Here is a 24,603-nt window from a genome sequence, read left to right as displayed (position 1 = left end):
TCCCCCTTTCCCAATTCCAAGTCTCTCAATCAGGCACAGTGCTTTTGAATGAAGGGCCTCCATCCCCCTCTCCAGGAGCCCACAAGCAAACACTGTAGGGTTTGTTTGCTGTGTTTACCTGGTGAGCACCCCCCCCCCCCAGTGGCAACATGAGAATCCCTTTAGTCAGCAAAATTTGCCCATTTACAGGCCCCAATTGGCAATGAGGTAAGAAGGTTGCCCATCATGGATTTAGCCTGCGTGGAGGTGGGAAGGTGACAACCCACCATCCTCCCTCCCACCAGATTAAATCCCCCACCACCAGCAAACTCTCCACAGAGGAGGGCAAACAATTCTTTACAGAACAATTTGTAATAAATTTTAAGGATTAAATAATGGAACAAGCATTCAAAAGGGTCACATTCAGGCTGAACTCCTTTGAACGATGCTGCTGGTTTAGATGAGAGATGCCAGTGCTGAATGAGTGAATATTTCCCATTTCAGCTTGTTAGTGTCAGCACCAAGAACTCCCAGTCACTGGGTTAAAAACTTCCCTGTTCGTCCCAACAACATCTATCTGTCCTGCTTTAATAAGTCCCAAAGGAATGGATAAGGAGCAGTTTCTAACCGCAGTTAAAGCACATGAACATCTGTGGATTTGAGGCATGGATCCTGAAGAAATTTTTCGTACATTGGAACCTTGGTTCTCCATGTTACAGTTACTTGCCAGAATATATCCATTATATCCATATGTAGGACACCAAGACTTTCTAATTGGGCGTAGCGCACACATCTTCAGTCCCATTTACTAATTCTAAACATGCAAGACAAAAATTTGGATACTTTTACTAATCCTCTGATATTATTTCTCCTTTCCCCAATGCAATGGATAATGGAGGCTCTGTGATCGTTTCTGTTCCACATCATACTGGCTGATTCTGCCACTTCCAGGGAATGACAGTGGTCTTGGATTAAATGCTGACGATTGCTTTGATAGCAACTCTTCTCAATCATGTCCAAACGTGTTTACCTGTTCCATGTTAAAAAAGAAAGTTACACGTTAAAAGAGAAGACAAAACAAAACTTTATACTGAAAATGTAGGTGACTGAAGGGATTTAATTTCACTGTACTGCATCTTATAGATTTCTTTTGTCAGGGAAAAAGGATTTGCATGCACAGCGGTTAGCAGTGTTGCTTTACAGCGCCAGGGACCCAGGTTCGATTCCCGACTTGGGACACTGTCTGTGCGAAGTCTATGCATTTTCCCCATGTTTGCGTGAGTTTCCTTCCACAGTCTGAAAGATATTCTGGTTAGGTACATTGAAGGAGAATTTAGCATGATCAATGTACCCAAACAGGTGCAGGAGTGTGGCGACTAGGGGATTTTCACAGTAACTTCATTGCAGTGTTAATGTAAGCCTACTTAATAAATAATCTTTAAACTTAAAGTGTGTTTCATGACCTCAGGAGGCCCAAAAGTGCTTTCCAGCCAATGAACAATATTTTTTGAAGAATTTGCTGTTGGAATGTAGGAAACAGAGAGGCCAACATCCACCCAGGTGGTCAGGGCCAACAGAGCACAGAGCATCCTGGTGTTTCTCTGGATCTGTACCACAGCAAGGAGTGTGCATTGCCAGCAGGCAACTTTCTTCCATTTTACAAACAGAGCCAATAGAAACAGATAAATGAATATATTTACAGTTTCACATGCGACCATTGTAGTATCACATTTTATTCCTCTTGTTTCTCATTTGTGTTCTAAAGCTCGTCACTTTGATGAAGAAGAATTTGTTTCACGTACTGATTGCATTTCCCATTAAACTGCAGCAATCACTATCACAAGCTCTAACCTTACACTTGTTTACTATTTATGGGAATGGAATTTGTTGCCCATCCTGCGATGGCTCAATGGTGACTTCAGACTTGAAATCCAGTAGGGTTTCCCGATGCAAGTTTGAGGCCTGCTTGCAGCAAATTCATTAAATAATCTTCATTACCCTTGAAAAGGAGGTAGTGAACTGCCTTCTTGAATTGCTGTCATTTATCTAGTGTAAAGGACAGAGTTCCAGGATTTTGACTGAGTGACAGTGAAAGCGATCTAGTTCCAAGTCAGCGTGGTGTGTGAGTTTGAGGAGAACTTCCTGGTAGTGATTTTCCCATGCATCTCTATTCTTCTAGATAGTTGAGTTGAGGGTGCAGGTTTGGAAAGGGCTGTCAAAGGAGGCTTGGCATATCGTTGCACTGCATTTTGTAAATGGCACACATTGCTGACATTATGTATCAGTAGTGGAAGGAATGAATGTTTAAGGTGGTGGATGGGGTGCCGATCAAGTGGGCTGTGTGGAACATGAGTATTGTTGGAACTGCAGGAGGAGCAGCGGGGTCCATTGTTGAATCAGCTGAAGACAGTTGGCCTAGGACACTATCCTCAGGAACTGCTGCAATGATGCTGTGGGGCTGGGATGATTGGCTTCCAATAACCACAAGCATCTTACTTTGTGCCAGGCATGACTTCAACCAGTGAACAATTTGCTCCTCAGTTCCCAAAGGCCTCAATTTTGCTCAGGCTCTTCCTTGGGCGAGGTAAGAGTGACTGCCTTTGACTACAGGCCAGCATCTGACCAAGCATGGCATCAAAGAGCCATGGAAAGAAACCTGATTTAAGAAAAAATACCATAACAGTCCATGAAAAAAATCCAAACAGTCTAGAGTCAAACCAAAGGGAGAAAAGATTGCAAATTAAAAAAGAGGAAGGAAGATAAGAAACAAGAAGTAAGTGATCCTATGAAAGGGGACAACTTACCTCGTGTGACTCAGATAGGGTATCAAGTTGTAAAATGCATCCAAGCCTGACAGACCCAGATCAAAACCAATCTAGAACAGTTGGTAACTCCCTTGGGCAAGGTAAGAGTGACTGCCTTAGACTACAAGCCAGCACCTGACCAAGCATGGCATCAGAGTTACCAACTGTTCTAGATTGGTTTTGATTTGGGTCTCTCAGGCTTGGATGCATTTTACAACTTGATACCCTACCTGAGTCACACGAGATATGTTGTCCCCTTTCATAGGATCACTTACTTCTTGTTTCTTATCTTCCTTCCTCTTTTTTAATTTGCAATCTTTTCTCCCCTTGGTTTGACTCTAGACTGTTTGGATTTTTTTCATGGACTGTTATGGTATTTTTTCTTAAATCAGGTTTCTCTCCATTGCCTTTGCTTCCAAACATAGTCAAAGAGTGTGAATATTTTAGACATTAATAATTGGGTGTAAGAAAAACATTGCATGACTTTCATCATCTTGCCAAAGGAGTTCCATTCTTGCACCTACAGGTGGAGATTCCAGGAAACACCTGTGTAGAAAGATGCATATCTGGCTCACAGCCACATGAAACCCAGCAAACCTGACATCAGGGATCTATCTGCTGGAGCTTTACTGCGGCAAGTAAATACAGAGCATAATCTATTGATTGAGTGAGGCAAACATCCCCCTGTCCTGGAACTCCTGAGTAGAGGGAGAAATGAAGGTAACATTTAGTTCTTGGATGTGGACTTCACTAGTAGAGTTGCAATGATCACCCATCTCCAGCCACCCTGACAAGGTGGTGGTGAGCTGCCTTGTTTGTGAGTCACTGCAGTTTGCTTAGGCCACTTCAGCAGATAATAAAATTCAACCAACTGACTAAAGTCAGTTGTGAGGATCTCACTTTTTTTTTTGAAAAGTGGCTGTGGAACTGTTTACGCAAAACCTGAGCAGATAGAGCCGTGGATAAACATCCTATCTGACACTCGACACCTCAGTTTCCTCTGTACTTTTCTGGACAATAAGTCTCAACTTTTGCTTTATTTATTTACAGAACATGGGTGTCATTGGCCAAGCCAGCATTTATTGCCCATCTCTCGTTGCCCTTGACAAGATGGTGACTTCCTGAACTGCTGCAGTCCCTGTGGCCAATCCTGCAGTGGAACTTAAACCTATACCACGGTGGCACAGTGGTTAGCACACCACTGCCTCAGAGCGCCAGGGACCCGGGTTCGATTCCCAGCTTGGGTCACTATCTGTGCAGAGTCTGCACATTCTCCCCGTGTCTGTGTGGATTTCCTCCAGGTGCTTCAGTTTCTTCCCACAGTCCAAAAGATGTTCTGGTTAGGTGCTTTGGCAGTCAGTGTACCTGAACAGGTGCCGAAGTGTGGCGGCTCAGGGATTTTCACAGTAACTTCATTGCAGTGTTAATAGAAGTCTACTTGTGACACAAATAAATAAACTTTAATTTTCTGACTCAGAGGTGAAAGTGCTACCAACTAAATCACCTTATGGTACCACTAAAGTCACAAGGCTATTGCTCTTTAGTTGTAGATACCCTAGTTAAAGGAGGATGTAATGAATAAGTGATACTTAATACCTGTTAAAGGACAACACAACATGTCTGTAACAGGTTAGCAAACACCATCAGATGCTATTGATATTGTGATACTTACAATACAGTATCCACTAGTTTGTTTGGTGCTTCTAAGATTAATTTCCTTTTTTCTACTGCAGAAATAATCTTTTTCCGTGGTCCAAGTGGCAGATGGATACTTTTCAAATCTCCGTCGGTACACAGCATGAGGGACTCCAGGTCTATCTGTTCTCTGGCCAGGATAGGGATAAACTCTGTCATGTTCTGAGATGCCAAGAAAGTTTCAAGTGGTGTTGTCTCCGGCTCGTCATCATCTAGGCCGATGTCATCCTCGTTCCAGGGCAGATCGTCTTCCTGTTCTTCATTGAATTCATCAAAGGTTTCAGACCCTGTGAATCTCTCCTTGGGTTTCAATACTTCATTACGCAATTTGGAACCAACGTCTTCCACCTCATTACCGCTGAACATTTCCTCTTCCACATTCAAACCCAAGACAAAGTTCCTTCTGAAGAGCATGTTCCCCAAACCAGGTCGATTGAAGAGCGATTCCTGACCGAAAACATTATCATCTTCAGAGCATTTCAAATCAGGAGAGGCTGCATTCTCATCTCCTTCATTAAACACCTCAAATACATTGGTCCGAGTCCCACTGCTGCATTCTTGACTTACAAAGATGACATCTTTTCCTAGTTGCTGCTCCACATTGCCTTTGCTGCTACCCTTCTTCTGATGCTTCTTTTGCAGGGATCCTTTCATGATGGAAGAAATGCTCCCTTTGTGATGTGATCCCCCTAATTTGAAGAGGTCACTGACACTAGATACAGTCCCACTCTGTACTGGGGCAGCGCTGTTGCTCTGACCTTCCATCTCTCGGCTATATTTCTTGTTCATCCGATTTTGATGCTTTTTTTTGCGTCTCTCGCTGACTTTGATCTGTTTCTCACAGTCCTTTATTGCCTTCTCCTTCAGCTTGGCGACCTGCTTTGGATTCATGGTGGTTTGCTTGGTGGCAGCTGTGTCCAGAAAACGAACACATTCCATTCGATCCTTATTGGCTGCAGCATCCATGGCGGAATGGAAATCATTGTCCAAAGCCCAAATGTTGGCTCCAAAGTTGGCCAAGAATGTGACAATGTGAAGGTGGCCATTGGTTGAAGCGTGGTGCAAGGGGGTATTGCCCCAGATGTCACATATATCAGGATCACCTCTGAAAGACAAACCGTAAAAAGTTGATTAAATACAGAGTTTTAACAATATGTAGCATGTCTTCTGTTTCAGCCTCTCAAATCTTATTCCCATATCCATCTTTTCTGGGAGCTGGTGACACACTTTGGGCTCTGGCTCCCTGATACTTTACCCTGGTGGACATTTTTTGCTACTTTAGCCTGTTGGCCAACTCCTGGCCAACAACATCAAGAGCCAGCAAGGTAACAGCAACAAGTATTAGAGACACCAATAGTGAGTAGAATATATTTTATTAATAAGTCCAATAAGAAACAAGTTACAAAAAATGTGCAAACTTTGCAATTGGCACACAATACTACCACGTCTAGCTAAGGTGATCAGTCTTGGAGTAGTCAGTTCCGTCACTGAGTCCCTGACTCAGGGTTCCTTGTTCAAATGCTAGCTCCTGGTGTTTTTGCTCCCAATCACCCCGAGACTCAATCTTTATTATCTTGTCTACGTGACTTGTCTCCTCTGTTTGAAACCACCTCGACTCCCTCTTGCATAAGAAACTATCTTTTTAAACCCGTTAACCCACTAGAACATTCTAAACTACGCTAATCATGTATTGCAAAGCTAGCTGGGTAAAATAGGTAAGCTTTATGTCAAGATTCACAAAACTAAGTTCACCCTCAACAAGCCCAAATCATGAAGCCAGAATGGCCAGGTTTGAACTAACTTGTGATCTGCATTAATTGGCCACCAGAAAGATTTAGTGGCGCAGAAGCAGAAAACAAGCTGATTTCCTCCTCCTCACAGACTGCTGAAGCCACCAGTGGCTTCACCAGTTCTCCAGTAGGTCAAAGTCACCAAAGACAAACTTGCTCAGTTCAGACTGGGACTGGAGTCCAGGCAACAGTCAAACTGAGCAAGATAATGAATAACCAATCTACTAGGCACATTTAACAGATTGTGGGACAGACTGTGCCCACTAATTAAAGCTTTTGGCAAACATTGTAGATTCACATTCTACCCCAAATATCCGAATGCTTAAATCCAGCTGATATTGTGGTACTGAGAGAGTGCTGCACTGTCAGCGGTGCTGGTCCTTCAGATGAGATGTTAAATCAAGGCCCTGTTTGTTTACTTATGCAGACGTAAATGATTGGGGCGGCCAGCACTGCTGCCTCACAGCGCCAGGGTCCCAGGTTCAACTCCTGCCTCGGGTCACTGTCTGTGTGAAGTTTGCACTTTTGCCCATGTCTGTGTGGGTTTCCTCCGGGTGCTCCAGTTTCCTCCCACAGTCCAAAGATATGTGGGTTAGGTGGATTGGCCATTTTAAATTGCCCCTTGGTGTCAGGGGACTAGCTTTGATAAATGCCTGGGGTTATGCGGATAGGACCTGAGTGGGATTGTGGTTGGTGCAGAACCGATGGGCTGAATGGCTTCCTTCTGCACTGCAGGGATTTATGATTCAAAGAAGAACAGGGGAGTTCTTCCTGTTGTTCTGGCCAATATTTACCCCTCAGACAAAATGACTGAAACAGTAATGGTCATTATTAGCTAGTTATTACCATGTTGCTCTTTGTGGGAGCTTGCTGTGTGTAATTTAGCTGCTGTGATCTATACACTGCAGCAGTGACTACACTTTATAAATTACTTCATTACCTGAGGCTGTGGTTGACTATGTGATAAAAATGAAAATATGTTGTTTCTTCTTTCTCCCAGAGTGTGACTGGAGTGCTTGCACACTTTGAACCCCAGTGAGCTTTCCGTGCATTGACAGTGACAAGCAATAACCTGTATCTATTTATAGTTACTACCATCAATAATGCTGGCAGATAACACTGAACTATGACTTTAAGATCAGGGGTTGTAGCATCAATTCAGGTTGATGAAGGACACATCCCTTTGAAATATTAGGACATAACTTCTTTCTACAAACTGACCTACTGCTTAATTCAGAAATATCTGTTTTACTTTAATTCAGATCCATCTTTAATTTTTATGTCTGTGTCTTTGCCCCAAATGACACAGGATTCAGGGAAAACTTGTCAGCTTAGAGACTGAACAACCTGCAGCAGTTTTCTCAGTCTCCATCATTCCAAAACACATTTACAATACTTACTTCCCAACTGATAAAGACAACATCAACAAGCAAAGATACAACATGTAAATATTTAACAATGATTCAACTGTTTGGTATAAAATTAAAGGCTTGCATTGATATAGAGCTTTTCCATAATCTCCAGATGTCCCAAACATTTTCCAGCCAATTTTCCAGGATTATTATTGAAGTGTGGTCACTGGTGTTAATATAGGAAACTTGGCAGCCAATTTGTGCACAGCAAGATCCCACAAACAATGGCATAATGACCCAAGCAATTTTTTTGTGATAAAAGCAAAATACTGTGCATGCAGGAGATCTGAAATAAAAACAAGAGTGTGTTGGAAAAACTCAGCAGGTCTGGCAGTATCTGTGGAGAGAGAAAGAAAGTTAACATTTTGAATCCAATATGACTTCTTCCGAACTCAAGTGAGGCAGGAATGCAACGGGTTTTTACATTGTTGAAAAGGGGTGGAGGAACAGGTGGAGCAAAACAGAAGGTCAAAGATAGGTTTAGTCAGAGGGTAGAGGTGACTAAATGACAAAGATGTCAAGGAACCAAAGACAAATGGAGTGGTAATGATAGACACAAAAACTTGATCCAGAGTAGGTGTGAATAGCAGAATAACTGTTAGCTCTGTCCGAAAGCAAAAACATGAGGGCTTGTTACAAACTGGCAGTTTTTGGGGAAAAGAATTAAATGGAGGACTGATTTCATTGTGTATAGTTGATTAACTCAATGTTGAGTCCAGAAGGCTATAAAATGCCCATGAGACAAAATTGTGTTGGGCTTCACATTGCAGCAAGCCAAGGACAGAAACATGAGAGTAAGATGGTGAGCTGAAATGCAGGAAGGTCAGGGTCTTGTGGATTGTGTGAAGATGTTCTGCAAAAAGATCAGCCAGTCTGCAGTTAGTCTTCCAGAATAGAGGCAGCTGCACTGTGAGCAATGAATGCTAAACAGGAAGAAGTGCAAGTACATCTCTGCTTCACCTGGAAGAAATAGAGAGGGAGGTGAGGAGGGAGATGAGGAAGGAGAGGGTAAATGGGCAGATATTTCACCTCCCGCAATTGCCTGGAGAAGTGCTGTGGTAAAATGAGGTATTGCGGAGGAGTAGACCAAGGTATGGTGGAGGGAATGGCCCTTCAGAATGCTGACAGGAGAGGGAAGTGGATGATGAGTTTGGTGGTGGCGTCATGCTGGAGTCGATGGGGGAGAATCTGTATTGAATACAGAGGTTGGGGAAATGGAAAGTGAGGACAAGGGAACTTTCCTGTGGTTCTGGGAGGGAGGGGAAAGAATGAGGGCAGAAATGTGGGAAATGGACCTGACACAATTGAGAGCCCTGTCAACCACGGTAGGGGAATCCTCAACTCAGAACAAAGGACGGCATGTGGGAAATACCATTCATGGAAGGTTTTTGTGATGTCACTAATAAGGGTGGCAAGATGGTTAGCATTGCTGCCTCATAGCACCAGGACCCTGGTTCAATCTGGCCGCTGGTGACTGTCAGTGTGGAGTTTGCACCTTCTCCCGGTTTCCTCCTGGTGCTCCAATTTCCTCCCACAGTCCAAAGATGTGCAGATTAGGTGGATTGGCCACGCTAATTTGCCCCTTAGTGTCCCGAGATGTGTGGAGGGATTAGTGAGGTTAATATGTGGGGTTATGGGGTTAGGGCCTGGGTAAGATGCTCTGTCAGAGAGTTGGTGCAGACTGAACGGGCGGGATTTTCCAGTCATGCTCGCCCCAAGGCCAGAAAATCCTGCCCAAGGTCAACAGACTTTTGGATGATCTGTGTCCCAGCTGCTACAATTCCTGTAGTGAGCAGGACTAGAACATTCCGCACAGTTGGCTGAATGGCCTCCTTCTGTAGGGATTCTATGATTCTAGGTTGGTTGAGGAATAAATATTGGACAGAACAGCAGGGAGGACTTCCCTGCTCTTTTCAGATCTTCTACATCCACCTGAGAAGGCCCCAGTTTCATCTGTAAGACAGCACCTCGGGCAGTACAGCAATCCCTCAGTACTGCTCAATCAGGATTATGCGCCCAAGTCTTCGGAGCGTGTTTTGCTCCTTCTGAAACAGCTGACACGTCAGAAGCCATATATCACTTGAGAAGAAACAAAAAACACGAAGAGTCAGGCTTTGACACTCACCCTCTGCTACAGATGAGCTGAAGGGCCTCCAGATGCCCGTGATACGCCGCCCAAAGGGTCGGGGTCATCCCATCCTCATCCGGATGGTTGAGGTCCCTCTTGGTGGCCTCCTTAAGGGGACCCAGGTAGCCATCCCTGGCTGCCTTGTGGTACCTGTCAGTCATGGTTCAAATCCCCAGGGCTGCTCGGAGCTCTCAGTGCAGCCGCTGAGTGAGAGGAGCCGAGGATGGAGCGGCACCGCCCAGGGTGGGACATTCAGGACAAAAGTCCACTCGCCAGAAACTGCAAGTTAAGGTAGCCCAGCAGGCAAACTAAGCTCAGGTGTTATTTCCCCTTCCACCCCCTCAGGTTTCTTCGGCACATTTTGTTTTATTTGGCAAAAGGTGCATTTTGCAAAAAGAAAGAAACAATTTGTCCTTTTAAACTGAAACAAACAAGTGTGTGTTTACGTTTCAGCTGTCTGTTCATAGAGGGGGAAAAAAACTCTCATTTGCTTTTGCATTATTTTCAATGCGACATTCTCGTTATTTTTAATCGATTCCTTCCAATATTTATAACTAAATCCTCAGCAGGTTTAATGTAGTTTTAGTTTGCCTTATTCGTAGAGCAAAAAAAACCCAGAACGACCTTAAAGAGCAATAACATTATAAACAGCCGACCTTTGAATTATAGTCTGATGTCAAGACTGGAAATTCTTTCCCCATTTGATGCTCTTGCATTGCGGTGAATTATTCCGGTTGAGAAGCATAATGTATTCATAATTATATTCTTCTGTTCGAAAGGAGATGCTTGTAACCCGGGGGGAGGGGAAGGTGGTCACTGAACCATTGAAGAGGGATTCAGTCATTTAATAGAAAGACCCAGTTCCTAACTAGGAAAACACTCAATGGCTGCACAGTTATGAGAGGCTCCCAACATAACACAGAAACAAGTGTAGTCTATGACAAGATACTTATCTAACACTTTTCACGTTCTTGGCATATCCCCGAACCCTTTTATTTGTACATTTTCTACGCGCACTTTATGAATTTCAATACTGAAGTAAGAAACAAGCAGCCCGTTTACAAGTCCCGTGACTTGTGGGATCTTGCTGTGCGCAAATTAGACAGTGATTACAACAATGATTACATTTCAGAAGTATTTGCCGGCTGTGATATGGGTTGGGATGTTCTGAAGTTGTGAAAGGCGCTAAATAAATGCTTATCCAACCAGGCGATGTGAAAGGGTCGGGCAATTGGACCAGGGAGTGCTTCGCACTGACCTCTCCCAGTGGTAGCTGCTGTTAACAGCCTGGCTGGCCCTTGTCTCTTCCAGAAGGAGAACGATAAGATTAATGTCTCTGCCCCTTGATCGAGGGTTCCCTTGTATTTTCTCTCACAGATACTCATTGATCTGTGACGTTGAATAGCTTCGAGGGGCAGAATGGTCTTCCTTTGCTCCTACCTCCCTATTTCTTCCATTGATGTTTCAGAATTCCGACCTTTGCATCTTTTAAAAATAAATGAAGATGAGTCCGGGTGACTGCGAAACTTCAGTACTGTCTGACGCGCAATCTTTATTTACAAACAGATTCCTTTCTCTCCGGCAGTGCTTTCCAATTATCAACCAGAGGTAGAGAATTGATGGTTGATACCGATCAAGAACAGCTTCTTCCCTGTTGCCATCAGACTTTTGAATGGACCTGCCTTAAATTAAGTTGATATTTATCTGCACCTAGCTATGGCTATAACACTTCATTCTACATCTTGAGGCAGCTTGAGGGGAATTGCTTGATAGAGCAGACGCAGCACGGTTTCGTTAGAGGTAAGTTGTGTCTGACAAATTTACTGGAGTTCTATGAGGATGTGTCTAGGGCGGTGGATAGAGGAGAGCCGGTGGATGTGGTCTTTCCTGATTTTCAGAAGGCATTTGACAAGGTACCTCACAAGAGGTTATTGCAGAAGGTCGGGGGACATGGAGTTGGGGGTAGGGTGTTAGTGTGGATAGAGGATTGGTTGTCAAATAGGAGGCAGAGAGTGGGGGTCAACGGGTGCTATTCGGATTGGCGGATGGTGACTAGTGGAGTGCCCCAGGGGTCGGTGCTGGGGCCTCAGCTGTTTACCATTTATATAGATGATCTGGAGGAGGGAACCGAGTGTATGGTGTCGAAATTCGCTGATGACACCAAGATTGGTGGAACGGCAAATTGTGCGGAGGGTGTGGAGAGTCTACAGAAGGATCTAGATAGGCTGGGCCAATGGGCCAGGAACTGGCAAATGGAATTTAATGTTGGCAAGTGCGAGGTGGTCCACTTTGGTAGGAATAATGGTAGGAAGGATTATTACTTACGTGGCGAAAAACTGCAGCAGGCGACGGTGCAGAGGGACCTCGGGGTCCTTGTGCATGAGTCGCAAAAACCCAGCTTGCAGGTGCAGCAGGTGGTCAGGAAGGCGAATGGGATGCTGGCCTTCATAGCGAGGGGGATTGAATATAAAAGTAGGGAGGTCTTGCTGCAGCTGTATAGGGCATTGGTGAAGCCGCAGCTGGAGTACTGTGTGCAGTTTTGGTCGCCATACTTACGCAAGGATATTTTGGCCTTGGAGGGAGTGCAGAGGAGGTTTACTAGGCTGATACCGGAGTTGAGGGGGTTGAGCTATGAGGAGAGGCTGAATAAACTAGGCTTGTACTCGTTAGAGTTTAGAAGAATGAGGGGAGATCTCATTGAGACGTATAAGATGATGAATGGGGTGGATAGGATAGAGGTGGAGAGACTCTTCCCGCTCAGAAAGGACAGTAGGACTAGGGGGCACAGCCTCAAGATAAAGGGGGGGGGTGCGGTTTAGAACGGAGTTGAGGAAGAATTTCTTCACTCAAAGGGTGGTGAATCTCTGGAATTCTCTGCCTGTTGAAGTGGTGGAGGCTACCTCGCTAAATATTTTTAAGAAGCGGGTTGATGGGTTTTTGATAAGCGAGGGGATTAAGGGTTATGGGGAGAGGGCGGGAATGTGGAACTGAGCCACGACAGATCAGCCATGATCTTATTGAATGGCGGGGCAGGCTTGAAGGGCTAGATGGCCTACTCCTGCTCCTATTTCTTATGTTCTTATGTTCTTATGTACATCCTCTCCTCCCCTTCTCCCTTACTTTCTCTATGAACGGTCTGCTTTGTATAGCATGCAAGAAACAATACTTTTTTATTGTATACCAATATCTGACAGTAACAAATCAAATCAAATGTTCTAATTAGGAAGTGAAAAAAGTACAAAGCGTTGGTCAGGCCATAGCTAGAGTACTATGTGCAGCTCTAGTCACCTCAATGTAGGAAGGATGTGATAGCACTATAGAGGGGGTACAGAGAAGATTCACCAGGATGTTGTCTGGGATGGAGCATTTGATCTATAAAGTGAGATTAGATAGGCCTGAATTATTTTGTTTAGAACAGAGAAGGGCGATTGAGGTCTATAAGATTATGAGGGGTATGGACAGGGGTCAGTTGTGAGGGGGCAGGGTTTTAGGGTAAGGAGCAGGAGATTCCGAGAGGATTTGAGGAAAAACCTTTTTCACTCACAGGATGGTAGCAATCTGGAATGCAACGTCTGGGAAGGTACTGACAACCAGAACCCTGACAACCTTTAAACCATATTGGGATGAGCATTTGAAAGATCATAACATTCAAGACTATGGGACAAGTGGGGTGACGTGGTGGCACAGTGGTTATCACTGCTACCTCAGTGTGCCAGGGATCCAGGTTCGATTCCATCTTTGGGTCACTGTCTGCAGGGAGTCTGCACATTCTACCCATGTTTGTGTGGGTTTCCTCCTACGTTCTGAAAGACATGGTGGTTAGATGCATTGGCCATACCAATTTCTCCCTCAGTGTGGCACTGGAATGTGGCAACTAGGGGATTTTCACATAATTCCATTACAGTGTTAGTTAATATAAGCTTACTTGTGACAATAAAAAAAAGCAGGAAAATGGGATTAGTGTGCTTTCCATCGTAGATATTGTTGGTATGGATCTGATGGGCTGAAAGGCCTTTTCTGTGCTGTATGACTCTAATATATATAACCAGGTAAACTTTAACTCTGCTAATGAAATTGGAAGTCCAACATCTGGGTGTATTTGGTACGGTCACTGGTGTTTTGTCACAATAACACATGAGGAACATTCGCCTGTATTTTTTATTGGAGTTACCTTGTGGCTGTATCTGTAATCTATCTCTCTGAATCTATAATCTCTCTCTGGCTGGTTGATGAGTTGTTCTTGGGGAAACTCTCCGTGTGATTTTAACTGTGCAGATGGGTGTGTTTTGAGTTGGGATCAGTGTTCCAGAGGCTGTGGTGTGTGGGGGTTTTGCTGAGTATGGGGGAGAGGGGAGTGTGAAGATTTAGCTGAGTGTTCCTGGGGGAGGGGGGAAGGGGGCTGTACTGGGGAGGGGGAGGGGTGCTGGGGGCTGTATAGGGGAAGGTGGGGGCTTACTGGAGGAGGAGTCTGTGATGAGGAGGGGTTTTGCTGGGGGCGGGGTGCTTGGCTGTGTATTCCCCAGTGCTGTGCCGGGGGTGGAGCTGCTACTGAGGGAGGAGGAAGTCTCTGCTCTCAGTGAACAATCTGCCTTTCGCTCTGCTGGAACAATGAAGGCTTCTGGCAGCTCCTCCCTCGCATCCTATGAGACTCTTGTCCACGCTGTGGCCGGGGTTGTGGTAAGTGAGGAGGATGTGAGTTTACCGGGTGCTGAGCCTGAGCCCAGGCAGCAGCTGCCATGTGTTGGGTTGAATTGGGTCTCCTGGTGCTGTTCCATTGAAAGCGGATTTGGGCAGTGAGAGCTCTCACACCAGCTTTAACATGTGGGATGTGCCGGAAATTCCGAGCGGAGCTGCTGACAACCCAGGCAGGGAGAAGTTACTGAAACTCCGGGGGAGGGGGACGGCCTGGAGCAGATACTCTGTCAGCAGCAGCACTCAGTCTGGCTTCAGCGGCCAATAACCCTGAGATAGGCTGGGCTGCTTCCTCCCACGGTGCAAAGATGTGCGGGTTAGGTTGGTTGGCCTTGGTAAATGGACCCTTGTGTCTGGGGATAAGCAGGAGAAATATGTGGGGTTATGGGAATAGGATTGTGATCAGTGCAGATTCGACGGGCCGAATGGCCTCCTTCTGTACTGTAGTAATTCTATGGTTCATATGTCAGCATTCCCTCTTTTACATGACCCATTTGGAAAGTGCAGATTAACACTTTTGTTCCCCCATTGTTTTTTATTCTCTCTGCAGGGTAGTGTGACTGCCACAACAACATTTTTCCCTTTGGACACCGCAAGGATAAGACTTCAAGGTAGGAATTGAAACACACAAAATCCAGTTTATCGTGAACCTAAAATTTGTACAGTAAAATACACTGCTTACAACCTCCAATCACTGCATAGGATTACAAAGCAAACTGCCCTTATGTTGTGGCAAGTTGAATTTTTTTTTGTCATGAGTTTATTCATTATTGACATAATTTTTGATTAAAGTATATTGAATAATCAGTATTTATTAATCATCCAACAGTTTGTGTTTTAAGTAGCTCTGACTGTGTTGGGATGCTCCAGAGTTGTATTGATTTTTGAGAGTAAAACAGACACCAAGGTAGAGGGAGATTAATGGCTAGGCCAAACAGGCAGATGAGACCATTCAGCCCTTTGAGCCTAGTTAGTCATTCAACTAGATCTTGGTTGATCCGTATCTTAACTGTGTTTACCTGTCTTTGTTTTGAAACCCTAAATAAGATTACTGAACAAAAATAATTTATCGACTCCACCCTTTTCCCCCTTTGGGGAAGTGATTCCCAGATTTTGACTGGGTATTCCTGAGGGCTGGGTTGTGTTGGGATGAGTGCAGGTTAGTAAATGGGGTTGAAAAGAGGTCACTGGGATGACCACTGGTATTTCAATATGGTGGCACAGTGTTAGCATTGCTGCCTTACAATGCCAGGAAACCGGATTCACTTCCTGGCACGGGTCATTGTCTGTGTGGAGTTTGCACATTCTTCTGCATGGGTTTCCTCTGGGTGCTCCAGTTCCCTCTCTAAGATGTGCTGGTCAGCTGCGTTGGTTATGCTATGCTAAAGCCCCCTTCAGTGTACCTGAACAGGTGCTGGAGTGTGGCAGCTAGGGGATTTTCACAGTAGAACATAGAACAGTACAGCACAGTACAGGCCCTTTGGCCCTCGATGTTGTGCCGAGCTATCATCGAACCCAAGATCAAGTTATCCCAATCCCTATCATTCTGGTGTGTTCCATGTGCCTATCCAATAACCGCTTGAAAGTTCCTAAAGTGTCTGACTTCACTATCACAGCAGGCAGTGCATTCCACACTCCAACCACTCTGAGTGAAGAATCTACCTCGGACATCCCTCCTATATCTCCCACCATGGACCTTAAAGTTATGCCACTAGTAAAACATTTTAATTTGATGTGTCTAAGTTTCCTTTGGCCTTTTGTTTTTGTTCGGGCTCTTCCCCTTCCTATTGGGGAGCTGCCCCTTTTTCTTTGTCCTAATTTAATTTGAGTTTGTCTATTTGGTTTGACTTAAAAGAGGACAGCTACATCCACCCGAGGAAATGGTCTCTGCACATCCGATCTATCTATCCCCCTCATCATCTTATAAACCTCTATTAAGTTGCCTCTCATCCTCCTCCACCCTAAAGAGTAAAGCCCAAGCTCCCTCAACCTTTCCTCATAAGACCTACCCTCCAAACCAGGCAGAATCCTGGTAAATCTCCTCTGCACTCTCTCCAATGCGTCTACATCCTTCTTATAGCGAGGTGACCAGAACTACACACACTATTCCAAATGTGGTCTCACCAAGGTTCTGTATAGTTGTAGCATAACCACACAGCTCTTAAACTCAAACCTCCTGTTAATAAATGCTAACACACTATAAGCCTTCTTCGCATCTCTACCCACTTGAGTGGCAACCTTCAGAGATCTGTGGATATGAACCCCAAGGTCTCTCTGTTCCTCCACGTTCCTCAGAACCCTGCCATGACCCTGTAATCCGCATTCAAATTTGTCCTACCAAAATGAATAACTTAATTACAATGTTAATGTAAGCCTACTTGTGATTAATAAACTTTAAGTAAAGGTAAGCCATGTACATGTCTGAACATAAATAAGATCTTGAGATGTATATGTAGGTTAGTAGAACAGATGTAAGATAATAAATTCCCAACCTTTCAGTCACGTTTGTGTAGAACGTTACTGACTCTGTGATAGTTATTGTTTACTGGTCCTTTAATTTCACTAATGAAAAATGAATACAGTCCTAACTCAACTACTGTTTTGCAACATTCCATTTCTTTCCTTTATTTCATGACCATAAGATTGCTTTGGATGAACAAGGTCCTCCAGCCCTTCTGATCTCATGGTTCCGCTCCCCAAGAATGTGATCCAGCTGTTGTTTTCTAAACAAGTGAGTCCAGTGTTCTGGTCTTGACCATCTGTTTGGATAACAGAACTCTGAGTCCTTGATTTCCCCCTGACCGCTTTATCTGGAAACGTTTGGCTGTCAAACCAGGAATAAATATTCTGCCACTAAAGAGAAACCTCAAACACTCAACAATGTATTGATGTAGTTGCTTAGGCCTATTTTACTGAGTTTACACAATCTGGTCTGCACCAGATTGACTATAGGATGGGAGGTATTCTAATAAAGACAAAGAAATTAAACACATTTGTCCAAATTTTGAGGTGAATACACATCCATTATGGACTTAATAGTCACTAAATAATGTTTTAATGGAACGCTGTTTAATATCACATTTGTTTTTACACTGTGCAGTTCTCATAGGTGATTTACTCATTGAACACCTTGAATGAAGACTGGAGAGTAAGGGTGAAGTGTAGGATACATTTGAAGCTAATTGGGAGGACAGTGAAGTATTTTAATCAACTCCCAGGTTATCTTTTATGTGTCGTGTCACTAACCATAGTCAGCAAGGTGAACAAACAATAGCATTCACAGCAGGTAGCATAGGACAAATTGATTTACTTAAACTGAGATGTATGTGTTTTTCTGGAGATTTGCTTCTGAAATATGTATGTAGGTCCAAATGCTTTCACATTCTGATAGAGCATCTTGTCTGTGGTGCTGCTGGTTTCTAACTCCTCTCATTTTTACCTGAATTTGCTTTAGTTGATGAAAAACGCAAATCCCGCTCCACACCTGTGATACTGGCAGAAATTGTGAAAGAGGAAGGCTTGTGAGTATTACATAATCCATAGCACTAAAGCAGGCCATTGGCCTGACTGCTCCCTGCTGGTGTTCATGCTCTCCACCTCACGTACGGTTCTATTCCTTTCTCCCTTGTGCTTATCTAGGCTTATCATATTAAAGAGTGCTGATCTTTTAAAAGCTTATTATTCTGTCGTGATGTTCACCACGTGATGCCTTTACACGAGTGCAAAGCGACATCTTTTTGTCCCTGCTTCAGTGTAATTGTTGGGAATTAAGTTTCAGAAATAAGTGTTGTGTTTAAGATTGGCAGTGTACTTTGCACCAGTGTAATTCAGACAGATTAACTTATTTAAAAAATAATTGCTCACTCAAGTAAGAAAGGAAATCAATGAGTGTCTGGCCGAGTCGACAGATTCTGCTGTTTCAAATGTTCAGCCTTCATAACTGGTTAGCACTGCTGCCTCACAGCACCAGGGAGCCGGGTTCGATTCTGGCTTTGGGTAAGCGTCTGTCTGTGTGGAATTTATTAGGTTCTCGATGTATCTGCGTGCATTTCCTCTGAGTGCTCCGGTTTCCTCCCATGCTCCAAAGAGATATGCAGGTTAGGTGGATTGAGTGTTCAAAGACGTATATGTTGGGGGATTGGTGGGGTACATATGTGAGGTTACAGGAATGGGGAAACGTTGTGCATGGGTGGGATGCTCTGTTGGAGAGTTGGTGCAGACTTGATGGGCCAAATGGCCTTCTGCACCGTAGGGATTCTGTGATGACAACCAGAATATATACACAGAAAATTCCGGAACTATATTTTCCCTCTTTGCAGATGCTGGCTGACTTTCATAAATAGGTTCCATTTATAAATGATTCAAATAAAAACAAGAAATAATGTCTGGCAGGTTTAGCTGTTCTGAACCCTGACTGAGTCACTGGTCGGAATGTGTCATTTCTAACTGGTTTGGATGATTTACTGGAAGGGATCATGCTGTGAAGTGCAGAATGCGGAGACTCTCTTTAATTTCTGTTTCAGATCGGCTCTGTATCGTGGATGGTTTCCTGTCATTTCCAGTGTCTGCTGTTCAAACTTTGTTTACTTCTACACGTTTAACAGCCTGAAAGCAATGTTGCAGAAGGGTAATGTGAGGGCTACGCCAGGCAAAGATCTGCTGATGGGTTGCATTGCAGGTAGAAAATGATGCTTAATGGGATTACAACTTGTCCTATATCCAGACTTTAATATTAGAATTCCTAGGCTCTAGGCATTCCATGAATGATTCCTAATCAGTTGAGAACTGTGTGTTAGAATATCACTTCTAGAATTTGATCTATAGTTTCTGAATGTTAATGAAAAATGCTGAGAAAATAAATCTTCACAGCTACACAACTTGTATTTATGTTGTGTCTTTAACTAACTAAAACATCTAGGGCAGAATTTTCCCGTCCCACCTGCCACGGGAATCGTAGCGGGTGGGACACAGACCATGCAAAGGTTCGTTGGCCTCGCATAGGATTTTCCAGCCTTGGGGTGAGTGTTGATCTCAAAAGAAAGAAGTTTGTACTTGAACAGTAAAATCTCAGGTGGCCTGTGGAGCTGAAGAGGGATTGTAATTGATGAAATGCATGATAGTGGATGGACTCAGAAATAGTAAAAGTAAAATTCTTGAACTTTATGGGGAGAAAGCCTCGTCACTTGTTTTTAATTTGCAGTGGAGTTTGCATGGCGGCACAGTGGTCAGCACTGCTGCCTCACAGCACCAGGGGACCCGGATTCAATTCCTGGCTTGGGTCACTGTCTGTGCAGAGGCTGCACATTCTCCCTCTGTCTCTGTGGGTTTCTTCCGGTTTCCTCCCACAGTCCAAAAGATGTGTTGGTTAGGTGCAATGGCCATGTTAAATTCTCCCTCAGTGTACGTGAACAGGCACCGGAGTGTGGCAAGGGGATTTTCACAGTGACTTCATTGCAGTGTTATTGTAAACCCTCTTGTGACACTAATAAATAAACTTTTTCAACTGTCAACTTAATTGGGTGAGGCATTTACAAGGTGAGAATAGTACGAAGGGATTTGCTGTCTGCTGGGTTGATTTTATCTATCATTGAGGGGCTGAGCAGTATAGATAAGGTCCTCAGTCTGTTCTAAATGAGCTGATCACAGCGAGCTGTTGTGCTTGCCTTGGCCCCCTCCGCTTTGCTGGCACAACCCATTCTGAAACAAAATCCAAAATTTTGGTACAGATCTTGATGTTGTGTTTTAATTAAAGCAGCCATTAAATCTCCATCTAAAATATGACAATTGTTTAGAAGCCCACTCCTGTGCTGTGAGCTGTGATGTATAAAAGAGCAATCCAAGATTTATATATTGTCCACTAGGAACAATGGCCAACCTGCGCTTACTGAAGCATCGTCAATGGGGATTTGTAGAATTTGTGGGTGGCACAGTGGTTAACACTACTGCCTCACAGTGCCAGGGACCCGGGTTCGATTTCCGGCTGTGTGGAGTCTGTACATTCTCCTCGTGTCTGCATGGGTTTCCTCTGGGTGCTCCTGTTTCCTCCCACAGTCCAAAGATGTGCAGGTTAGGTGCGTTGACCCGAACAGGTGCCAGACTGTGGTGACTGGGAGAATTTATGTAGTCACTTCATTGCAGTGTTAATGTCTTACTTGTGACTAATAAATAAAATTTAAATAGCCCATTTGTCTTTTTTTAGGCGTGACCAATGTTTTCCTAACAACACCAATGTGGGTAGTCAACACAAGATTGAAACTGCAAGGAGCAAAGTTTAGAAAGGAGGATATCCATCGGACTGAGTACAAAGGTATTCTAGGTGAGTCTTCCCACTGGTAATTTAACTGCTTTCTGCATCAGTGCTCCGAAACACACAGAACAATTATTGTGCGCTGTGGGTACATCAGCAAGGAAAAAGAAATGGAACTCATTCACTGTTAAAATGTCATATTGATGAAAGGGAGAGAGTGAATGTGCTGGTGTGAAAAACAACTATTTACATGAGACCACTTTGTTTTGTGCAAAAATCTTGAAAATTGGATCTGTAAATATAACTAACATTCAATTTGGATTCTCGTTCCCCCTCCAAACTATCATACCCCAATATCTGAAAATAAAATACTCTTGCACTCTGATCAAACTGCACGATCAGATCAGACTATATTTTAATTTTTAACCTTTTCAATTCTGGTTTGACTGAATGGGAAGTAACATAATTAAAAGTGGATTATAGCCACAATTTCCAAAGAGAAAATCCAGCTGATTGTTTAATTTGGGGAAATTATCAACTATTTAGTTAATGTATTCGTTACTTCATGTCCATCTGCCACAGCAAAGTCATAGCTGATCAGCCAGCCAAACTCCTGAGTTACTGGAGAAGCTGCCCAGTTCTGATTGTCATCCTTTCTCTTGTCTCAGACATTCTGGTGCTTGTCTCTGTTTAAGATTGAGAACAGTGTGGCCGGGCAGTGTGACGATGTGCACCAAACTAGCACCTGTTTTAAATGTTAAACATGGTCAGCAAGGTGGCATAGTGTTGTGAGTGGCATGGTTGCACAGTGGTGAGCACTGCTGTCTCACTGTGCCAGTGACCCGGGTTCAATTCTGACCTCAGGTGACTGTGTGGAGTTTACACTTCTCATGGGATTCGTCTGGGTGCTCTGGTTTCCTCCCACGCTCCAAAGATGGGTATGGGTTGGGTTGGGTTGATTGGCTGTGCTAACTTGCCCCATAATGTCAGGAAAATGAACAGGGTAAATATGTGGAGTTGCAGGGATAGGGCCTGGATGGAATTGTTGATGGTGCAGGCTGGATGGGCTGAATGGCTGCCTTCTGCACTGTAGGGATTCTGAGATTAAAGTCAGCAAAGTATAATTTTTAATAAAAGGAATTTTCATGAATAATATTGACAGTATTTGGCTGAAGGATAGAAGCGATATTTTTGAGGTAGATGGTGCAGGAGGATTGGGAGAGGGAGAAGGGGCAACTTGATCTTTAAATCTCGCAATCTAAACTATTTGATCCAGTTATTTACCTTCCCTTTGGCTTAACTGAATTCTGAGTTTGAAAAGCAAGTTGATATTTGGCTCCCAGAAATCCTCAACTAATAGGGATCTAATATAGAATTTTAAATTTGTGAAGTGTTTTGATGGAGTAGAGACTATGTTTCTAATTGTGGGCAATAGCAGAAATACAGAACATCAATGTAAGATAATGAAGAAATCAAAAGAGGAATTCAGAGGCAACTTCTTTGCCACCCAGAGAATGGGGTGAATATGGACGTGGTGAGAATCATAGAACCCTACAGTGCAGAAGGAGGACATTCAGTCTGTCGAGTCTGCACCAAGCACAATCCCACCCAGGCCCTATTCCCATAACACTACGTAGAAGCTGCTATTATAGGAAAGTAGTTGGGGAAAGTTTTATAGTTGCAGTTAAGGGGGAACCAGAAAAACACAAGAGATAAAGGAATAGAGTTACGCTGAGCATTAGGATAAGGAAGCTCGAATGGACCATCAGTGCTGGTATTGATTGGTTGTTCTGGAGTTTCTGTATCATTTATTCAATAAAATAATGAGGGGCATAGATCAACTAGATAGTGACTATCTTTTCCCAAAGGTAGGGGAGTCTAAAACTAGAGGGCATAGATTTAAGGTGAGAGGGGAGAGATACAAAAGGATCCAGAGAATTGATTTTTTTTTAAATTACACAGGGTGGTGTCTGGAACAAGCTGCCACAGCTGGTAAGAGAGGTGGATACAATGTTGTTTTTTAAAAAGCATTTAGTTATATGGATAAGATGGGTATAGAGGGATATGGGCCAAATGTGGGCAATTGGGACTAAAAAAAGGTACCATGGACAAGTTGGGTCGAAGGGCCTGTTTCCTACTGTAAACTCTATGACTCTATATTCAATGTAATAAGATCTTGGTCACATGGAATGCCAAGCTGTACTGTATTGAGGAAAATTACTGGTCATTATAGCTGCTCCATGGGGGGTGGATTTGTCATCATCGTGCAGTGGGTTGAATGATAGGGCATGTTGGAGGGACAGTGTTGTCAAACTTAACTGTCCCTTTCTCTTTAGATGCCTTTCAACAGATCATCACAAATGAAGGTCTGGGAACTCTCTGGAATGGGATCCTACCATCCCTTATCTTGGTCTGTAATCCTGGAATCCAGTTCATGTTTTATGAGGGGTTGAAACGAAAAGCCAGCAAAGCAGGGAGACGGGTAGGTGCAGGGGGTTTAGCTCTTTCAGCTCCTGGTCTCGCTGCCTGAGCAGTGATATTTCAATCAAAGAACTATCAAGTTTTTCTTCCTTGAGCTATGGTTGGGGGGATGGATGATGATCTTTCTTGCATTAAAGTCATGTTAATTACAGCACCATTACAAAACAACTCTAAACTTTAACACACATCTGATGAATCTCTCTGCAGATATCGTCCTGGGAAATATTTGTGATTGGAGCCATAGCAAAAGCGATTGCCACAACCACAACCTACCCCTTGCAGATTGTGCAGGCTATATTACGGGTATGGAAAGCAATTTATGCGTGTCAAATATTGGCAATTACACAATTGTCTTGTCTTTTACTTTATCCCCTTTTTTTTTGCAGTTTGAACCAAATAAAAGGAAGTCAAATACTTTACAGGAGAGTGTCCAGACGGTTATTAACCTGATATCCATGAGGATTAAGTAAGAACTAGCCCAGAATATTAATCTGATTTGCATCATTTAATTTTGCACTGCTCTTGCTAGCAAGTGATAATTTCCAACAGCCTCTGTAATTTTCAGTGTAAATTATATAACAATGAACATTTTTAAGAGGTTTTTTTTTCTTCTTGTTAACAGGAAAGATGGTTTCTCAGGGCTGTACAAGGGTCTTGAAGCCAAGTTACTTCAGACAGTTTTTACTGCTGCTCTTATGTTTCTGATCTACGAGAGGATTGCAGGGATTACCTTCAAAATCATGGGATTATCCAAAATGGCCAAGCACTAAGGGAGCAATCAGAAAACCGACCCAAGGACTGCGGGGAGAATCCGCTAATGTGTTGCTGCAGCAGCATTATGACAAGGGACACCATCTTGTTTCCTTGAAGGGCTTACATTAACATGGGAAGGCTGCACTGTTAAATGATGCATCCAATGTACAGTACAGAGAATTTGCAAAGCTGTTGCAACTTTCCTGAAACCCATTGTACAAAGAACCCCCAGCTTTTGTCGCGACACTACGGACTTCCTACTGAAACTCAGCACACACGGAGCAGTTGAACCAGGGACACTCCTCGTCACAATGGATGTCTCAGCGCTCTACACCAACATCCCCCACAACTATGGCATTGCTGCGACTGCCGCAGTACTCAATACTGACAACTGCCAGTTTCCAGATGCAATTTTACAACTCATCCGCTTTATCCTGGACCACAATGTCTTCACCTTCAACAACCAGTTTTTCATCCAGACACATGGAACAGCCATGGGGACCAAATTTGCACCTCAATATGCCAACATCTTCATGCACAGGTTCGAACAAGACTTCTTCACTGCACAGAATCTTCAACCGATGCTATACACTAGATACATTGATGACATTTTCTTCCTTTG

General features: G+C 43.7%; 2 protein-coding genes across 2 annotated transcripts; one reads left to right on the top strand and one right to left on the bottom strand.

The window, feature by feature from the left end:
* Positions 1-15: 15 nt before the first annotated feature.
* Positions 16-10,016, bottom strand: anks4b (ankyrin repeat and sterile alpha motif domain containing 4B). The gene is made up of 3 exons (XM_080206123.1): positions 9,806-10,016; positions 4,456-5,583; positions 16-1,009 (listed from the first exon to the last, which is right to left on the bottom strand). The coding sequence occupies exons 1-3, from the start codon at positions 9,967-9,969 to the stop codon at positions 1,006-1,008; spliced, it is 1,296 nt and encodes a 431-aa protein (XP_080062249.1). The 5' UTR covers positions 9,970-10,016; the 3' UTR covers positions 16-1,005.
* Positions 10,017-14,358: 4,342 nt separating this feature from the next.
* Positions 14,359-24,461, top strand: slc25a17l (solute carrier family 25 member 17-like). Its single transcript, XM_080206122.1, has 9 exons — positions 14,359-14,485; positions 15,051-15,111; positions 17,955-18,021; positions 19,024-19,178; positions 20,700-20,816; positions 23,084-23,229; positions 23,436-23,531; positions 23,615-23,694; positions 23,851-24,461. The coding sequence occupies exons 1-9, from the start codon at positions 14,417-14,419 to the stop codon at positions 23,996-23,998; spliced, it is 939 nt and encodes a 312-aa protein (XP_080062248.1). The 5' UTR covers positions 14,359-14,416; the 3' UTR covers positions 23,999-24,461.
* The last annotated feature ends 142 nt before the right edge of the window (positions 24,462-24,603 follow it).

Source organism: Carcharhinus amblyrhynchos, chromosome 18 (assembly GCF_965287045.1).
Source record: "Carcharhinus amblyrhynchos chromosome 18, sCarAmb.v2.hapA, whole genome shotgun sequence".
NCBI classification, from domain to species: Eukaryota; Metazoa; Chordata; class Chondrichthyes; order Carcharhiniformes; family Carcharhinidae; genus Carcharhinus; species Carcharhinus amblyrhynchos.
This window is presented reverse-complemented; position numbering and strand designations above follow the sequence as displayed.